This window comes from Ambystoma mexicanum, chromosome 4q, assembly GCF_040938575.1.
Source record: "Ambystoma mexicanum isolate Mex_15411 chromosome 4q, UKY_AmexF1_1, whole genome shotgun sequence".
NCBI lineage: Eukaryota > Metazoa > Chordata > Amphibia > Caudata > Ambystomatidae > Ambystoma > Ambystoma mexicanum.
Window position 1 is genome coordinate 330,894,005 of NC_090928.1, and position 16,922 is coordinate 330,910,926.

Consider the following 16,922-nt stretch of genomic DNA (forward strand, 5'->3'; position numbering starts at 1 on the left):
TTTCCAGCAGTGTGCTTTGAATCAAGTGGCACCCACAAGATGTCGTAGCACTTGCATTGAATCACGTTTCACACATGGGCGTGGTCACCCCCGCGGCCATCATGCTAATTTCAGACTACAGTTGCATGTTTGTATTACACAGAAAGACTGACTCAACAGAGTTGTTTTCATTAATGTCGTCCAACATCTATCATTTTAAGGTTCCATAACATTGTCAAGACAATCCAGAGCATTCATGAAGAGCACACTACCTCCCAATCTTACTCTTCTGTTCTCTCAAGGCTGTCTTCGCATCGGCCACATCCACACACCTCTTGACGAAGGCCTGAAAAGTGGATCCAGTGTTGATGTACTGCAATCTGTCGCTTGTTCAGCACCAGACCAAATTCCACAACTATAGCTAATGGCCCTCATTATACGTTTTCCGGTACCGGTGGGATACTGGCAAACTGCCCTTTTTGTCTCTGCCACCCCAGATATCCCGGTATTATGGGGATATTGCAGGATGGCAGACAGCTGGTAAGTTTCCATTCCCATAGGATGGGAGTGGCATAATCACCTGCACCGGTGTTACTGGTGCCGGTGATTTAGGAATGTATTTGCTGGTAGGGGCCTCATCTACCAGCAGGTCAGTCCTGCCGGGAGATCTGTGGACCCCACTGGCAAACTTGAAGTGCGCAAGGCCGGAAAAGATTCCAGAGCCGGAATTACCAGCATTTTGTTCCAGCCCGGCACACTTGTAATACGGCTCCTTGTTTTCTTCGGCAATCAGCCTCACAGGAACACACTACATCTCCATCGCGAGTGTACAGGTTCATTCTGTCAAATGTGCCAATGTCTCACAGAATATGCACTGCTTTTTTTACACAAATGACCAGTGCGTATCCTCACATAGCTCTATATTTTGCACGGTTGCCCGCAGCTTATCGGTGCAAAAGGGGATTGCATCGCTACATGCACCAGCACTGCATTAAACACGGGGGGCCCCGATGACCCATTTTCAGGGACCCGAGTGTACGCTTCACATCCCTTTCTCTCCATGTGCGATTAGGTCTGGATAACGGCTCGGCCTCTCCGAGTACCGAGCTATTGGCGAGACTGCAGTGCAGTAACCATACCGCATGCACAGTGCGATTGGACTACCGTTAACGCACTTCAGTGCGGCTAACTTGCTTATTTCAAATGAAAATAAAACCTGACTGTAAATCGGGTTGCTTCAAGAGTAATCAGAAGAAACTTGATGATTTCATAGTCAATTTCTTAAACACCCCTAGAAGATTCTGCCTCACAGCAAAATGTAGCTACTAACGATATGTAATCGAGAGTCGGAGCATTTTGGCACACAGTCGCACGCCGTGAGGATAATTCTGTTTTCTTGCGATGAAAATAAGAATTGCGCGAGAGAGCAATCATTATGTTAGGCTGTGCGAAGCCGAAGAATTAAACGGAAGCGACAGAACCAATCGGCTTTGTGACTCTCACTTAAAGTGATCCGCACCACCTGCAATCTTTGATTGCGTCCTTATGGACTCCTACGACACAAGATCAACTCGTCTCTTCCTTAATCCTGCGCATTTGGGTAGCAATCGAGGTGTAATTGCTCATCGGGGATCCTCGCGGTTCTCCAGCAGACAATGCTGGCCCGTGCGCCGTTGGGGATGCAGAGAGCTCTTGGTAATAGGGAGCCTGCTGGAATGAATCTGAGCTCCATTTTCTTTTCCAGATGTGGATGAATGTGAAATGCTGAGTGGAGTCTGCGGAGAAGCCCTTTGTGAAAATGTCGAAGGCTCCTTCATGTGCCTGTGCTTTGACGAGGACCAGGAGTACGATCCGATGACGGGACACTGCCTCTTCCGCACGTCACCAGGTAAAAGGTGTAAAAGAAAATCAGTAAGGCAAAATTGATATTCCTTCAGTCGAATTTTATTCCAGAAAAATGGATTGCCTTTTTCTTCTGATCTTGTTATGTAATGGGATGTCATGTTAGGTAATGCTACGCCAACAGTACTTTCATTGTGCAGATCTGCTACTAGCATGGCCCCATAGAGCTGCTGGCTGCCTAGAATATGCGTGCATTTGCCCAGAATTGTCTTTTGTTGTATCATGGGTGTTTTCAGTAGTCGATAGCCATAGGCGTGTTTGGCACTATGACCAATGAGTGGCCCCCACATGCAGTGTTTGTGTGGAAGAGATCTTCTAGAGCAGGGTTGCCTAACTACGGTGCTCGAGGGCTGAAATCCTGATGGGTTTTCTGGATATCCCTCATTAATATTCATGAGGAAACATTTGCATACATTTAGAATCATTGCATGCAAATGTATCTCATGAATAATAATGAGAGGTATCCTGAAAACCCAGCATCGATCTGGCCCTCGAGGCCTGGAATTGGGCAACCCTGTTCTAGAGTGTTCTTGGATGGCCAGGTTTGTTAGTAGTCTACCAGACGCACAGCTGTGTAGGCCTCATTGGTGTGGTTGGAGAATAAGGTTGCATCTGTGCAAGTTGAGAGGAGCTGGAGTGTCTCACCACTTGGCTTTAAGCCACATGAAATACACGTGTGCTTATTGACCAGAGTGTGTGACTGAAGGTTCATTGCATCTAGGATTGCGACGTAGCATTGTAGAGCATTACGAAGCGGAAAGGTAGGTTGTGCCATTAGTTGTGTAGAGGAGAGTTTGTTGAATGTGACTAGCCCCAACAGGCTGCTTGACTCTTGTGTGTAGCCCCATGTCTCTTCCTGGCCAAATGGGGATTTGGGGATTTTTCCTTTCTGCGATGTTTACCTGGGGTTCATGATGTTGGTGTATGGGCTAACCATGGTGAAATCATCAAATGTAACATCACTCCCATTCCTTGAGACTACATCACACCAAAAGTGAGACTGGGTTTCGGGGTAAATCCCTCTCTGCGTCATTGTAAGCCCCTAACATCAGGCCTGCCGCAGGTTTCGGTGAGACCTGGGCAAAAGATGAGGTGAGGCGCCATTGCGATTTTAGCACTGTCAGCTGTACCACCAATACGAGACGTGAATACTCTCCCATTGAGTTTGCGTGGAGGGCACAGATATGTTGATGAGGTTTCTGGATGCTGCTGGGCTAAACTCAAATCTTGCTTTTGGTCAATTGCACTTACAATCAAAACTATTTGTTGGGTAAATCTGGAGACTAAACACACTGAAAATCTTCCAAAGATCATGTCATGGTCAGCCAACGTATGTCACCTTCCACCAGTATCTAGGGTCATGTACTTTAAGTCTACCATGTGCGCTCTAGTCACATGAACTCAGTGCACATCACTACTAATATGAGCTGCCGTGTGACATTTCCATCTGCCAGAAGCCTTCCACATGTCATATGTACTTTGGCTTTCTCTATTTTGCTATATTCACAAAGATACAACTGGAGAGCAGTGTTTGCCTCTAACTGTCAGTCAGATTGGATGCCAAGACCGAGAGCTTATTTAGAGTCAACGTGATTGTTTTGTGTTTCTGTGGCCTGTCATACTGTGCAAATATACTTCATCTTTTGATGTCACATTGGCCGAAATGTTCACCCCTCGATGTATAATAGTTATTCTATCATATTTCTATGTATAGCGCTTCATGTCTGACTCCTGATGCTTCTAAGCACTGTAAAAATAGATGTTACAACTATCAAATGCCAAAGTACTTTATGCATCAACCTCAGAAGGATGAAGGGCTGATTCAGATCCGCTGAAATATGAACTTGGAAAGTCCAGGCTGGCACATGTCAGAGTTCAGCATTTACCTTTCTGAGCTGTCCAATTGTGACACACATGTTGTTTAATCAACTATGAAGTTGAAATGAAACATATATTAGGATACTTAACCACTAGCATCTGCTGTGCCTTCCATTGCTTTTATAAAAATGTAAACCACTACTATGATCATGTTTAGTAGTAGCCCATGACATATTCCTCCTGCTTCTAAGCACTGTAATAAGTGCTCTATTAATAGGGAATCGGCACAGAGACAAATCACATAGAGAGAGAATAAGCTATTGAGATAGCTCAGCGTGTTAAGTGCTTGCACTTTGAATCTATATATAATCTGCAAGTCACAGGTTTGAATCCTAACAAGGTCTACTCAACCTTTTGTTCCTCCGAGTATGACAAAAATGCATTCATTTCAGTTGCTCAGTAAGGATTTTGCATGAGTGCTTTAGGCAAAGTGCTTTGGCCAAAGTGCTATATCTGTAATGGATTATTATAAATGCCTAGATGTTCATATCAATCAATACAAGCAAAGGTTCAGAATATTGTCATAGTCTTCAATTAGTGTCACTTAAAGTGTGACTTCTGTGACTCTTATTCAACTTCATACATGCCTGTATAAAAATCATAATCACGGGTTTCTTTGCAATAGCAGAGCCAGTGAGGGAGCAGGGGGGCGGCCACCCCCTCCTGCCTGCCCCCTGGTGCCGAGTACCTCTGCTACTGTTTCTTTGCTTCCTTGAGATATGCGCTAATCTTCTTGTATACCGGCATGTCTGTAGCTGGAGCTTGAGTGCATTGTCAGAGAGGCGATGGCAGCGTCTAACAGCTCGCTGGGAAGCCATATAAAGGAGCCTTCTTCTCTGCCTGTAGCAGCTCAGGTTTGCGGGCCATATCCTGAGTAAGGGGGTCCTTGCACATCCCTATTTCCTGCCATTTCACCTGAATTGGCTAAGCAGATTCTTGCAGACCCTCGAGCTAGACATAGCATATACCCTTAGCTGTGCATCTTGTCAGGATTCTGCTAGTGACAGGCATAGGTATACTTAAAAAGAGGGTGCACGTTGTGTGTTATTGTGTGGCTAGCCCTGTGCAAGCTGTATTACTCATTGATAACACGTGTGGGCGTGGAGAGGGACACAAACATCTATTCAAGTTCTTCTTAAGCAATAGGTTTCCTCTTTCTGCCGACATCACCTTGATTAGTTCTGTGTACAGTCAGGAGGACAGAAAAAAAGTGCATAGGGAAAAGGGGGTGGGAAAAGGATGGGCAGACACCAATGGGACAGATGGAAAATAAACACTGCTAGGCAGGTCTGTGCGAGAAATTAGATGGGTTTAAGCTGTGCTTTTTAATAGCTTTGAAATGACAGCAGCTGACTCTCTGAGTCGTACCATTATAGGGTGACCAGATTTAAAAAGTAAAAAAAACGGGACAGGGCAACAAACATAAAGGTAGGACTAACTCTTGAAAGTGCCTGTCAAGGCACTACACTTCAGTAGCGTTTCGTGTTCCATTGTTACTGTTCACATAAACACATATTATAATTAATTTAAAAGGCAGCATTTCTTCTGTGCGAGATTGTGCATCCCTGCCTGCCAGCTATGAAGACATACTGCAAAAAACCGTGAACACTGCAGTTTCCAATGGAAACAAAATCTTGAGAAAGGGGACATAGCACCAAATACCAGGACAGTCCCGGCAAAACCGGGACGTCTGGTCACCCTAGACCATTATCCTGTTAAAATAGCTATGGTTGCCGCTCAGTGCGAGGCCTCTATAAAGAGCTAGGCCTGTTGCAGTTTGCCCCCTTGCCCCGTGTAGCCTTGTGGCGGCCGTGCCCTCGAGAGGAGTCCCGTATCGTTTTAAAGTTGGCAGTCGATGTTGACAGCGGCGTACGGTGGGTCTCCTTCTTTATGACTGTGTGGATTGTTATCGCCCAGCCTGCTGCACACACCAAATACTGTCGGTTGTCTTTTCCTGACAGTTACTTTGACAGGTAACTGCCACACCATCCAACATTTGAAAACAGTTTAGAGGGCGATTTTACCACAGGAAGATCGAAGTTTGTTTTTTCTCCATTTACTTGCAATCGCGGAAAGTGAACATTAGGCCGGATGAATTTAAGAAACATTGTAAAGAATCCACATTTTGGACTGAGAAATCGTGAGACTCCCACAGAAATCGGCGGAGTCGGTTGGAATGGTTACTGCTCCGTGAATTCAAGATACGTCGGTGCAGGCCATACCGTCGACCTGAGCACGAGCGCCCGCCCTGTCTGTCGAAGTTAACCAGACCGGGGCTCTGTTGTGCCAGCACCCTTGGATTCAGACGGCAGATATCCAGCCGATCCGGGACATGCAGCACCAAATAGGAGGATCCAGGAATCCCCGGACAGAAAGAAAAACAGGAGGATTCTGGGTAGGACAGGAATGTTTACATCCTGGATTTAGAAGGTGAACAGAAAAAAAAAAATCGAAACAATCCTTTTTGTTAACGGGTTCCTGGTGATCCTGGTGGCACGGGGAAGTGGGAGTTGGAGGTCATGTTTTTCTGATGTTCAGCAAAAACTGGAGATGTTCTTTCTTCTCCCAGGCTTGAGAGTTAGAAAAGGTTAAAAGAAAAGAAAACTAAGCCTCACAGTAAGGAAAAGGGCAGTAACAACGGCATTCCTACAAATTCAACCAGTGGTGATGGCACCGAAATACTCCCCGCATCCCCCAAGCTTTCCGTTCAGCTGTGGGGGGTATTGAGCCTGAATGGCATACTGGGACGCCATCTTAAGGTTTGAGTAGCTGGCTCGCTGGGGATAGCGGGAGGGACATAAATGGGATGAAACATTGCGAACTTTGGGTGTCAGGGATTCAGATGTTTGCATGGAGGCCCGCCGAGCACTGATACGTTCTCCTGTTTCCATGGTTACTGGCCTTCGCTTAGACAGGGTGCAGAGCTGAAGTTCCTGATCGCTTCTCTGCCCAAGCAGTGCCGCTTAGTTAAGAGATTCCCTGGAACAGTGCAGGGAGGAGGTGTGCTCGCTGAGGATAACACTGTGAAATATAACAAACAGCACCGTCTATGCATAAAGTTGGCTTCTTGGAAACTGGACTGTTGGCCTTGCAATCCCGTAAGTGCTTACCACTTACTGGTCCTTTGGATGTGCGAACTGAAATAAAAGCGAGTTATTTTTTGTAGAACAAGCTTTATTCGATGAAAGAGTCATTAGGTTCAGAACATCATAAAATACATAACACTACAATAAAAAGACCTTCCATATCTTCTCCGTGCTAGAGAAATATAAAAGTCAGATAAAAGCAAATGCTAGGAGAGCTATGCTCGCAACCTCGGACGGACACTTGATAATTTCAGAATAGTAGCACAGAGTCAGCATATTCCCTCAGCACATCTATTTAGCATCTTCAGCCTCTGCAGCCATGCTCTATGCAAATAACGGGCAGCAGCACACATTACTGAAGGATTAGAACATTGGCTCAGAAATAGTACAGCTGGGCCAAGTGCATGCATACCAGACTCCAGCAAGATAGGTCTCCAGTACCTCCGTCTTAACCACAGGGTCGCCTTACAGAGTAAACGGTAATGAGAGACTGTCTCATTACCAACCCCGCACACTGGACATCTTTCAGAGTCTGAGCCCTTCCATGTGTGCGTTAAGGCAGCGATAGGCAAAATCCCTAGTCCAAACCTTGCGTACAGTGATCTTTCATAAACTGGCCTAAATGCATCTACATAACCCTTAAATCCAGCCACCTGCTCCCAAGTACTCCAGTTCCAGCTTTCGTCGGCGAGTTATACCCTACCAGGAGGCCGGGGCACTACTACTGGACTCCTGGGTGCCGCTTATTCTTGCATGTGCAAGGCCAGTGCTGTCGAACACACTGACCCTCCCCTGTTTTCTCTGGAGGGGCCTGGTATTTCTGGAAGGCACGCGTTTCCTCTATCATGCCATGTATGCCTTGGGAGGTTTCTGACATTGCTGCTTCTTGCGGCCGCCTTGCCTGCCCGTTCACAAGGTTACTTGGAAAGAGGGACTTTAAGAGGTTCTCGGAATAAAGAATCTTCTCCCCTACTTAACCTGTGTTTATTTTCAGAAAGCTACCGTTGCTGAAGGATGGCCGCCCGGAAGCGACGGGAACGCCCAACAAGGCTTCTGTGCTGAGCCAATCAAAAGTATTGACATGGCTTGACTTTTGCATCAAATAAATAAATAAATGCCCCTGAACATGATCACTGGACATCATCAAGTGATGCTCAAAGGAGGTGGAGTTTGAGCTGAGTAAGCAGCAGTGTTTCCTGCAATAGAGTCTACGTGACGCACCCACATTAGCCCTTCAATTGTTAAGGGTGCTGGGGGTAAAAGGCATTTGTTTGGGGGCCCCGGGGCACAAAAGGATTGTGATTATCCAAGGGGAAGAGGTTTTTTTTAAGTTTCGGTTACTCTTTTTTAATCCTATGTGCATAGCCGATATTTGATGCTCTTCCCCGGCCTTAGCTGAAGTGCGCCTAGAGGCGAAGTGGTGGAGATGGTGCAGCCCACAGTGACACTGCTGCGTCATTTCACCGAATTCACAGGGGTAGCAGAAGTGACATAAGACAACCTTGGAAACAGTAATGGCACCCCAGGAAGTAGCGCCGCAGAATCTTTGACGCTGATGAGGAACCATTGTATTTTTTTTTTGAATATTTCATGATAATTCTGGAGTGGGCCAATACACAGTGAATTATAACCAGCATAAACAACCAGCTACAAAAGCAACACAAGCAGAAGATAAAGCTGCATTCTGTTTCCAAAGCCAAGGAGTCAGGGTGGTTACATCACAGGAGTTCCTAACAGCAATTTAAGGATAGAAACTGATGACCCCAGGTACCTTTCATTGCAGGGCCGGTTGCGAGTTTGCACTGTAGGTTAATTCAGGGCTCAGAATGCCAACAATAGGTGGCATAAGTGGCCATTACATGGACAGTTGAAACCCGAGGTCAAACTTCAGAACTATTCTTGTGACACCTAGATACACTGTTCTGAGTGGTTGAAGTTGCATGTGTAATGTCTGCATTCAAGGCCCCACCCATTCTCCATACACTCCCAGAGGCTCCTCAGACCAGTGGTGGGTGCCAGCCTGTTCACTGTTATGTAGTGGTGTCGTACATGCACCTTATTTCTAGGTAACTCTGCTGGATGGTTCATTGTTGTTTCCTTGCATATGAATGATCAGGTGACCCAGTGAACACACTCCCAATTCCTGCGTTGCCTGCATCTCAACATAGACCATTCCCCTGATCCACCACACGAAACTTCACCACGTGCCAATGCAGCAGCCGCTGCCCGGAACGGTTAAGTCGTTCAAAAGGGCTTAGTTGAACACATTACAGGGTAGCGTAGTTACAGAGCAACACTGGCGAATACTGCAACCAGACTCATGTGGCACAACCCTCCAGGACTGTCTCTGTGCATGAAAAGCAGATCAGAAGCGGTTCAGAAACAGAGGACCCCTCCCTTTAAAATATATGTCACAAAATGGGGCCTTAGGCCTTTGTTAGACGGTTTTGTTTTATTTCGTGGTTCAGGAGAGACCCCTGAGCTCTACATTCCTCCCCTCCCTCTTCTATACCTCACAGGCTTCCCCCTCTCTACGCCCTGCCTGTCCTCAGTTACTGTCACTGATCTTACCAACACTGGGGCTGAGCAGGGGCCAGCATGCACAGGCAGAAAACACGCACAAAAACAATCATGGAAGAAAAACCGCCCACACGTATTAGCACTGCACACTTAAATGCGACAACAGAAATTGAAAGAATAAGCACACATAATATACCTCAATACATGGAATGAAAATCCCAGGATGACAGGTGGTCCGTTCGTTCTTCCCCGTTGGGCGGTGCATGACAGTGAGGCCGCCCTCCACGCCATGCCCTTTTGGGAGCGCTACCAGGAGGCCCAATAGCCTGGTCCTATGATGCCAGCCTCCTGATCCCACCCCCACCCCTGTGACCCTGACCGGCCTGAAGTCCGCAGTGAGAGGCAGCCAACCCACACCACCGGGCACCGGAGCCCCACAATGGGGCAAATCACCGTCCTCTCGGACCCCACCACCTGCCACCCTCCAACCCCAAAAATGTTTGGGGTGGGTGGGACGGGCATAGTGTTGCAGGTTCGTGTGGCGGCATGGAGCGTGACAGGCGCCATGATTAGAAGACTCGGGTGGCCCCTAAATGGCGGTTTTCCCACCGCTGGATCCCCTCCCCGCCCCCAGCGAGCCCGTGAAATTTAGTCACATACCCCCGACCCCACCCCCGGCGCACCCATCCACTTTTGACCTGGCGTGCTAGTGCCATCATCGTGCACTGATGGGAAGGAGGCCGGCGGAGGGGGCAACGAGCCAAGACAGAGTGCTGCACCAGCTGCACGCAAAGCTCCCACCTGCCAAACCTGGCCACCCCTCCTTTTGGAGAGGGCTTGCTTCTGTTCTTCTCCTTAATCTCTTCCTCCTCACTTGGCTGCTCCTCTCTTTTCCCCAGTCCTCCCACATGTTACTTCCCCCTTCCTAATCCTGGAACCTATCTTTTCTGGCACTTTGAACAAGTTCCAGTGCATACATTCCCACAGCACCATCATTGTGGGCCACTTCTCCTCCCACTGACTTCATTCTGGAATGGCCGCTAGAGGATTTTCGATATGTCCAACTGGCATAAAGGAAGGACTTCATTGCCCTCTCTTCTTCTGTGAGGGTGTATTTTAAATGGTTGTATTTAATATGCAGATGGTTTTCACACATTGTATCACATAATTATTTTCACAAAATATTCTCATGTAGAGGTTATTTTTCGCTCTCTTCTTTATGTTGTGACCACATGAATTTGGAAAACCTTGAGAGAGTTTATAAACCTCCCAGTACAGGGGTTTCTGGGAGTTCTCTTGTGTTACATTCTGCTAGGTTTTCTTCCTTCAAGCCATAAAGTTGTATTGAGAAAATGTTGCCTTGTTTGTGCCACTTCCAGTCCAAGTAGGCGACAAGGCTATGCAATATCAAATAGAAGATATACTGTCTGGTGCCCCTTTGACTCTTCCTTCCTGTTTATGCCCCCTCCCCGGTGCACAGCCGCTGATCAATCTGACGACGACAAGAAGGAATGCTACTACAATCTCAATGATGCCAACTTCTGCGATAACGTTCTGACGTCCAACATCACCAAGCAAGAGTGCTGTTGTACGCTTGGAGCCGGCTGGGGCGACAATTGTGAAATCTTCCCCTGCCCCGTCTCTGGATCCGGTAAGCATAAGCCTTTTTCATGGGGCGGGCAGTGTTGTGGGAAGGCTTGCAATCAGTTTCGGGAGTAGCGGGAGGCAGGGTGGTGTGACCAGTTGATGTGTACTCAAGATTGATATCAGCTGCCCGTCCACAAAAAACTAGTGAGGTTGGAACAGCCTTTGTGATCACGAAGGAGCCTGAAGAGATTGAAGGAACACAAGCATCGCAAAGATTTGATTTCACCATATTCCGCTGTCAATTGAAGCAGTCACCAAACAGTTGGAATACTATGTTGGTTTTAGGTCTTAACAACATATTTCTAATTTCCTCACTTTCATATAAACTGATATTTTTCTCTCCAAAATGTAAAATTCTTAGGGATGAATTTGGCCCTTTGCCTTTTCGGCGACAGATGTATGATTGTTAAGTGGGTCTTTTTCATATATTATTTCTGTTTCTCATGGCAGCAGAGTTTTCTGCAATGTGTCCAGCTGGAAAAGGATTAATCCCAACTCCTGAGTCGGCGTATGATGTCAGCGGACAGCAATATGCAGGTCAGTGTACAACAGTAATCAAGCTACAGACAATTGACGACGTGTATGTAAACATGCGTTCCAATTGGGTGAGCCAGGCAGTTTCGAATAATCATTGTCCTCCAGCAAGTTCCCTTCTTGCTAACTCCTGCAACAGGCACCTCTGCCACTCTGGGTGAGGGAATATTTGCAACATAGAACGAGCGCTGGCCAATGGGCCGGCTCTTGGTGGGTACGAGTTCCGGCATCAGATATCTGGCAGGATCTCGGGACCCGGCGTGCCTTAGCCCCGACCTGGCGGCTTGGTGATCAAGTCGGCATTGTGCGAGCGTACATAAAGAGGAGTACATTACCGAGCACCCAGCTTTGCAAAGATATGCCAGCAAGGATTTTGGCATTTTTAGTCTTTCAGTCAAAATCGAGGGAATGTCACAATTGTACATGTTTTGGCGACCACATTTCTCTTTATGTTTATAAAAGATGGCTTGAAAAGTATACGAACCATGGTAAGGTACGCACACAAATATATACATCCTTAAATATATTTGTGTGAGTACCTTACAATGGTTTGTGTACTTTTAATGCCATCTTTTATAAAGCAGAGCGTTGCTGAAAGTTGAAAGCCAAACAGGGGTCTGTGAGGGAAATGAGAGTGCAAGTGAGTCATGAATATTTGCCCAGGATGTCATGTGCCAAGAGAGTTTATAATCCTGGAGACTGGAGCAATTAATTTCCCTGATTGTGCCCTCTGCTGCTTTTCAGGGCACAAGGAAAGGACACATGTGGGCGGACAGTGTCGCTTTTTTCAGAGGGCAGACGCAACACCCCTTGGGTGTTTTTGAGGCTGGCAATCTTGCTCAATTGTTTGGCTACCAGGATTTCACCCAGTGTGCATGTGCCCACTGTTGACGTTTACCCACAAGACCACCCCAAATTGGCGTCAAAACACATGCCTCATATTTGGATACTTTGTTTCCCTGGGAATATTGCAGTATAGATTGCTGGGTTTAAAAGGTGAGCACCTTTAATATTTTGCCAGCGCAGTTATGGGAAAGAAGCAGCATGAAAGAAAATGCACGATTTTTAAACTATTATTTTGAACATTTGCTGGAGTGGATTTCTACTGCCAACTCCGCCCCCTCTGACCTCCGCCTCCTAGGAACCCCGCCCCCAAACTCTGCCCCAACCCCAGCCCTTGTGGGATTCCCCTTTAATTTGTTTCCCTTTCCACCACTGCATAGAACTATATATATATCCAAACAAATTGTTTGCTAATTCTAGTCTCATTACAGCTGCTCAAGGATGAAATGTTCTCACCCTCACTCTCCCCCACCCTAACACCCAGAATTCCATTTATTCACAGTTGACAGAACATCTGTGCAAATCTAAATTTCAAATCGGAGTGAGCCTGACGGCGCAAGCTATTATCGCAGCAGCAAAGGATTCCTGGCTAATGAATGCATAAACACGAAGTGTCCGCGAAGAAAGGTTCCCATTAGGCAAGAAAACTAAATGAGGAGAGAATAAGGTTCTAATGTTACAACCAAACTACCGGCACCTCCAGCCCTCACACGCTGTAAAAAAAAAACACAACAGTCACAAATCTCCTCCCTCTGATTCAGCCCATCACCTATCTGATCATTAACCCTAATGATCTGGTTGACCTGTACAACAACACCATCAACTCAGCTATAGACGCCATTGTGCCGTTGAAACTAAGTAAATCTAAACCTCTTGCCCATCTCAACACTTGGTTCCCCCCAAGCCTAAAAGCCCTGCGTAAAGAAAAAAGACAAGCCAAAGCCTGCTGGAAAAACAATCCCTCTCCTCATAATGAAAATCTCCTTGACCTCACTAATAGATACAAGAAACAAATCATACAGGTAAAAAAAGAAACTTTTAATGACAGAATCAAAAAAGCTAACTCTAACACTAGGGAAATCTTTTCCATTCTCAGAGAATTAGAATCCCCTATCGCACCTGTAGACTCGTGCACCAAAGATAAAGTTTGGTGCACTAACATTCAAAATGCCCTATGCAATAAAATCACCATGCTACAAAACAAAATATCAGCCAAAAGAACCTCCCTCCATAATATTGCGCTCTCCACTCAAGAAGCCATCCTACAGGAACTTGCCGTCAACCAAATTAAATACAACCAATTCAACTTTAGAGCCATCTCCATTGTTGAAGCTAAGAATATCATTACACCTCCTAAACCCTCTTGTTGTCTTGGCGACACCAGTCCAGCCCCAATTATCAAAAAAGCTGCACAAGAACTAGCCCCTTTCGTTACCTCCTTTATCAACTCATCCTTTAAATCATGCTCTGTGCCTACCAACCTTAAAGATGCCTGGATATTACCCCTCCTAAAAAAACCTAACCTAGATCCTAATGTCCCAACGAACTACAGGCCCATAACGACAGTTCTGTTCCTCCTTAAAATCTTAGGTAAAGCTGCCTATCTACAGATTCAATCCTACTTGGAGATAAACAACCTACGGGGCACAAGACCATCTGGATTCAGCCCGAGACACGGAACGAGACGGCTCTCCTTGATCTCACAATCCAACTACATAAGCGTAAAGATAGAGGAGACACTTCCATTCTTCTACTCCTAGATCTGTCAGCCACCTTTGACTTGGTAGATCATAAAGTATTATGTAACCATCTCAAATCGGCTGCCAACTTCTCCTCTCGCCCACTTCAGCTGCTGACCCAGTTCCCATTACCTGTGGTGTTCCTCAGGTGTCATGCATCTCCCCTACTTTGTATAATATTTTTACAAGGCCACTCTTCGATATCTTGGACAAACTGGGTGTCTCATATACCAATTATGCTGACGACACCCAGCTCCTCATCCCAATCCAAGGAGACTACGACAAAGACACTAACCTCATGAACAAAATCTATCAAATCATTCAAACCTGGATGGCCACACACGGTCTATGCCTTAATGACGATAAAACCGAGCTTTTAATCATTGGTTCCACCAGTAAACTAAACAAATTATCCCACATGTACAAATCCATCACTATTGATGTTATTAAAATCAATGTAGCCAAGGAATTTAAAACCTTAGGATTCTATTTAGACTCATCTCTCAACCTCGACAAGCAATAAATGCCACAGCATCAGCAACAAGTTACACCTGCAAACTAATTCATGCATGTAAACCATTGCTGTCCACTGACAGTTACATCACCATTGCACAAGCCCTTATCCCATCGAAACTAGACTACTGCAATGCACTTTATCTAGGCACTAGTAAACACAACACCAATAAACTCCAAACTCTGCAAAACAACTCTGCAGCATTAGGCATTCCCAAAGGACAACACATTTCTGACCAAAGAGGATCCGCCAATTGGTTGGCCATCAAGGACAGAATCAAACAAAAAACCCTGAACATTACACACAACTGTCTCAATAATAAAGCACCTGCATACCTCACAGAGAAATTCACTAAGCATACATCTGAACGCCCCATCAGAAAGGCTCAAGCCAATAGTATTAGAATCCCCAACTTCAATCTGAAAAGAACTGGAGGCTCAAGCTTCCCAGTACTGGCAGCTCATCTATGGAACTCTATCCCGGATTCCCTAACAGCCACACCTTCCTTCCACTCCTTCAAAACCAATGTTAAACTCTGGCTACACACCAACGACTGCTGACGCTTTACCCTTGACTGACCAATTTCCACCTACGTAGACACTTGTGTTGTAATCAACACTCCCACGCTAACTCTCCTCTTCCTATACCTCTCCTAATCCTTACTGTTACCGATAACCGTAGATGTAAACCTCATATATGTCATATATGTATCAGTAAACTCACCTGTGTTGCACATATACACATCTCTCCACTCTGTACACTCCTGCTTAGTGCTGCCTCAAGATGTTTTTTTTTGTAGATACAAATATAACCTCACTTGTAATTGATCCCCTGACTGTAAATGTAAGATATTTATGTAACTGTAACCTAAGAATTCACAAGCGCCCGGTGCACTCTACAAATAAATAAACAATACAATACAATGGGCCTCATTACGACCCAGGCGGAGGACCATGGTGCTATTAGCACCATGGTCCATGCCGGTGTCCGCGATGGCGGAATGGGGAATTACCACCCCATTCTGAGGTTGGTGGGGCGGTAATTCCCCATGCCGCCATTGCCCTTCCCCATTCCCATTTTTGCCCCATAGGGCTCTATGGGAATGGGGAAGGCGCAAAGTACGGTACCGCAAATTGCGGTACTGTTTTTAGCACCAAAGTCCTTTTGCGGGTCCCTACTTTAACGGCTGGAAAAACCAGCCATTAAGGTCGGGTCTCGCAAAGGGATCTCGTAATTAGGCGCTAAGTGTTTAACGGCGCCGCAGCCTTTTACGGCGCCAATAAACACTTAGCGCCTGGGTCGTAATGAGGCCCAATGTCATCAGGCGAAGGGGGCGCAAAAAGAGAAATAGCGAAAAGAGTTACTGGTTTGGCGACTTGCCCATTCCCACTGCAGGGATGGTGCGGGACCACAATTTCAAATCTTGAAATTTCAGACCTCAAGTATGTTGGGCAGTGAAGACTTGTCCCCCATCACCTTCTTTTGCTAGGCCTAATGGCGTTCCATAAGTCTGTAATGCAGTGCTGATTGCTCTGTTAATGGTCAGGGTTTGTGGATATGTCACGTGCATTGGGTGCGTGCTATTACTGGAGAAAGAGAGCGCTCCATTGGCAGCAGCATGGCTGGCGTCACTGCTGCGCGCCCCCACTGCTTAGTCGGTGTGCTTCAGCCATCTCATTTTAGAGCATGGGTCTGCAACCTTGGGCTCTCCGGATGCAGTGGTCGAAGTGGTCGAAAAGAAGAAGTGGAACTTTGTTCCCTGCTGGCCTACCCCATGCCCCACAAATCCCATCACCACGCCCCCTCCCACACGCAATACAAACCCCCACACAAACACACCTGCTGCTTAAACGAGTGTTGAGTGCAGTGCATGGAGGTGCACATTTCAACTCCTTCCTACACTTTTATTTTAAAACGAAATCATTCCGGAATGGTTACGTTTTTAAATAAAAGTATAGGAACAGTAAAACGTTTTTTTTAAAAGTCGAGTAGCACCGCTCCCATCCACTTCGACCACTGTCCAGATGTTTTGGATTACAATTCCCAGCAGCACTAGCCAGCATATTCACTGGTGAGAGATCATGGGAGTTATCGTTCAAAACATCCGGAGAGCCGCAGGTTGCAGACCCCTGTTGTAGAGGCACGGATTTTCAACACTGCTTTAATGCCTTGTGCCCGCGCTCCAGCATCACCTCTGGGAATGTGTCCAGCATAACTGCGGAAATTCTGATTATTGCCCTGTCGGCAGGACATAACATAAAGGGCACCCAAATAAAAAAG

General features: G+C 46.3%; 1 protein-coding gene across 4 annotated transcripts in view; it reads left to right on the top strand.

Annotated features, from left to right (window-relative positions):
- LTBP1 (latent transforming growth factor beta binding protein 1) overlaps nucleotides 1-16,922 on the top strand; it is a 1,019,134-nt gene that overhangs the window by 917,656 nt on the left and 84,556 nt on the right. For 3 of the 4 annotated variants that reach the window (XM_069607910.1, XM_069607907.1, XM_069607909.1), the window contains 3 exons: nucleotides 1,724-1,867; nucleotides 10,846-11,016; nucleotides 11,463-11,549. In XM_069607910.1, coding sequence (XP_069464011.1) covers nucleotides 1,724-1,867; nucleotides 10,846-11,016; nucleotides 11,463-11,549 — 402 coding nt within the window. The remainder of the gene's footprint in view (nucleotides 1-1,723; nucleotides 1,868-10,845; nucleotides 11,017-11,462; nucleotides 11,550-16,922) is intronic. The other variant, XM_069607908.1, reaches the window with a different exon arrangement.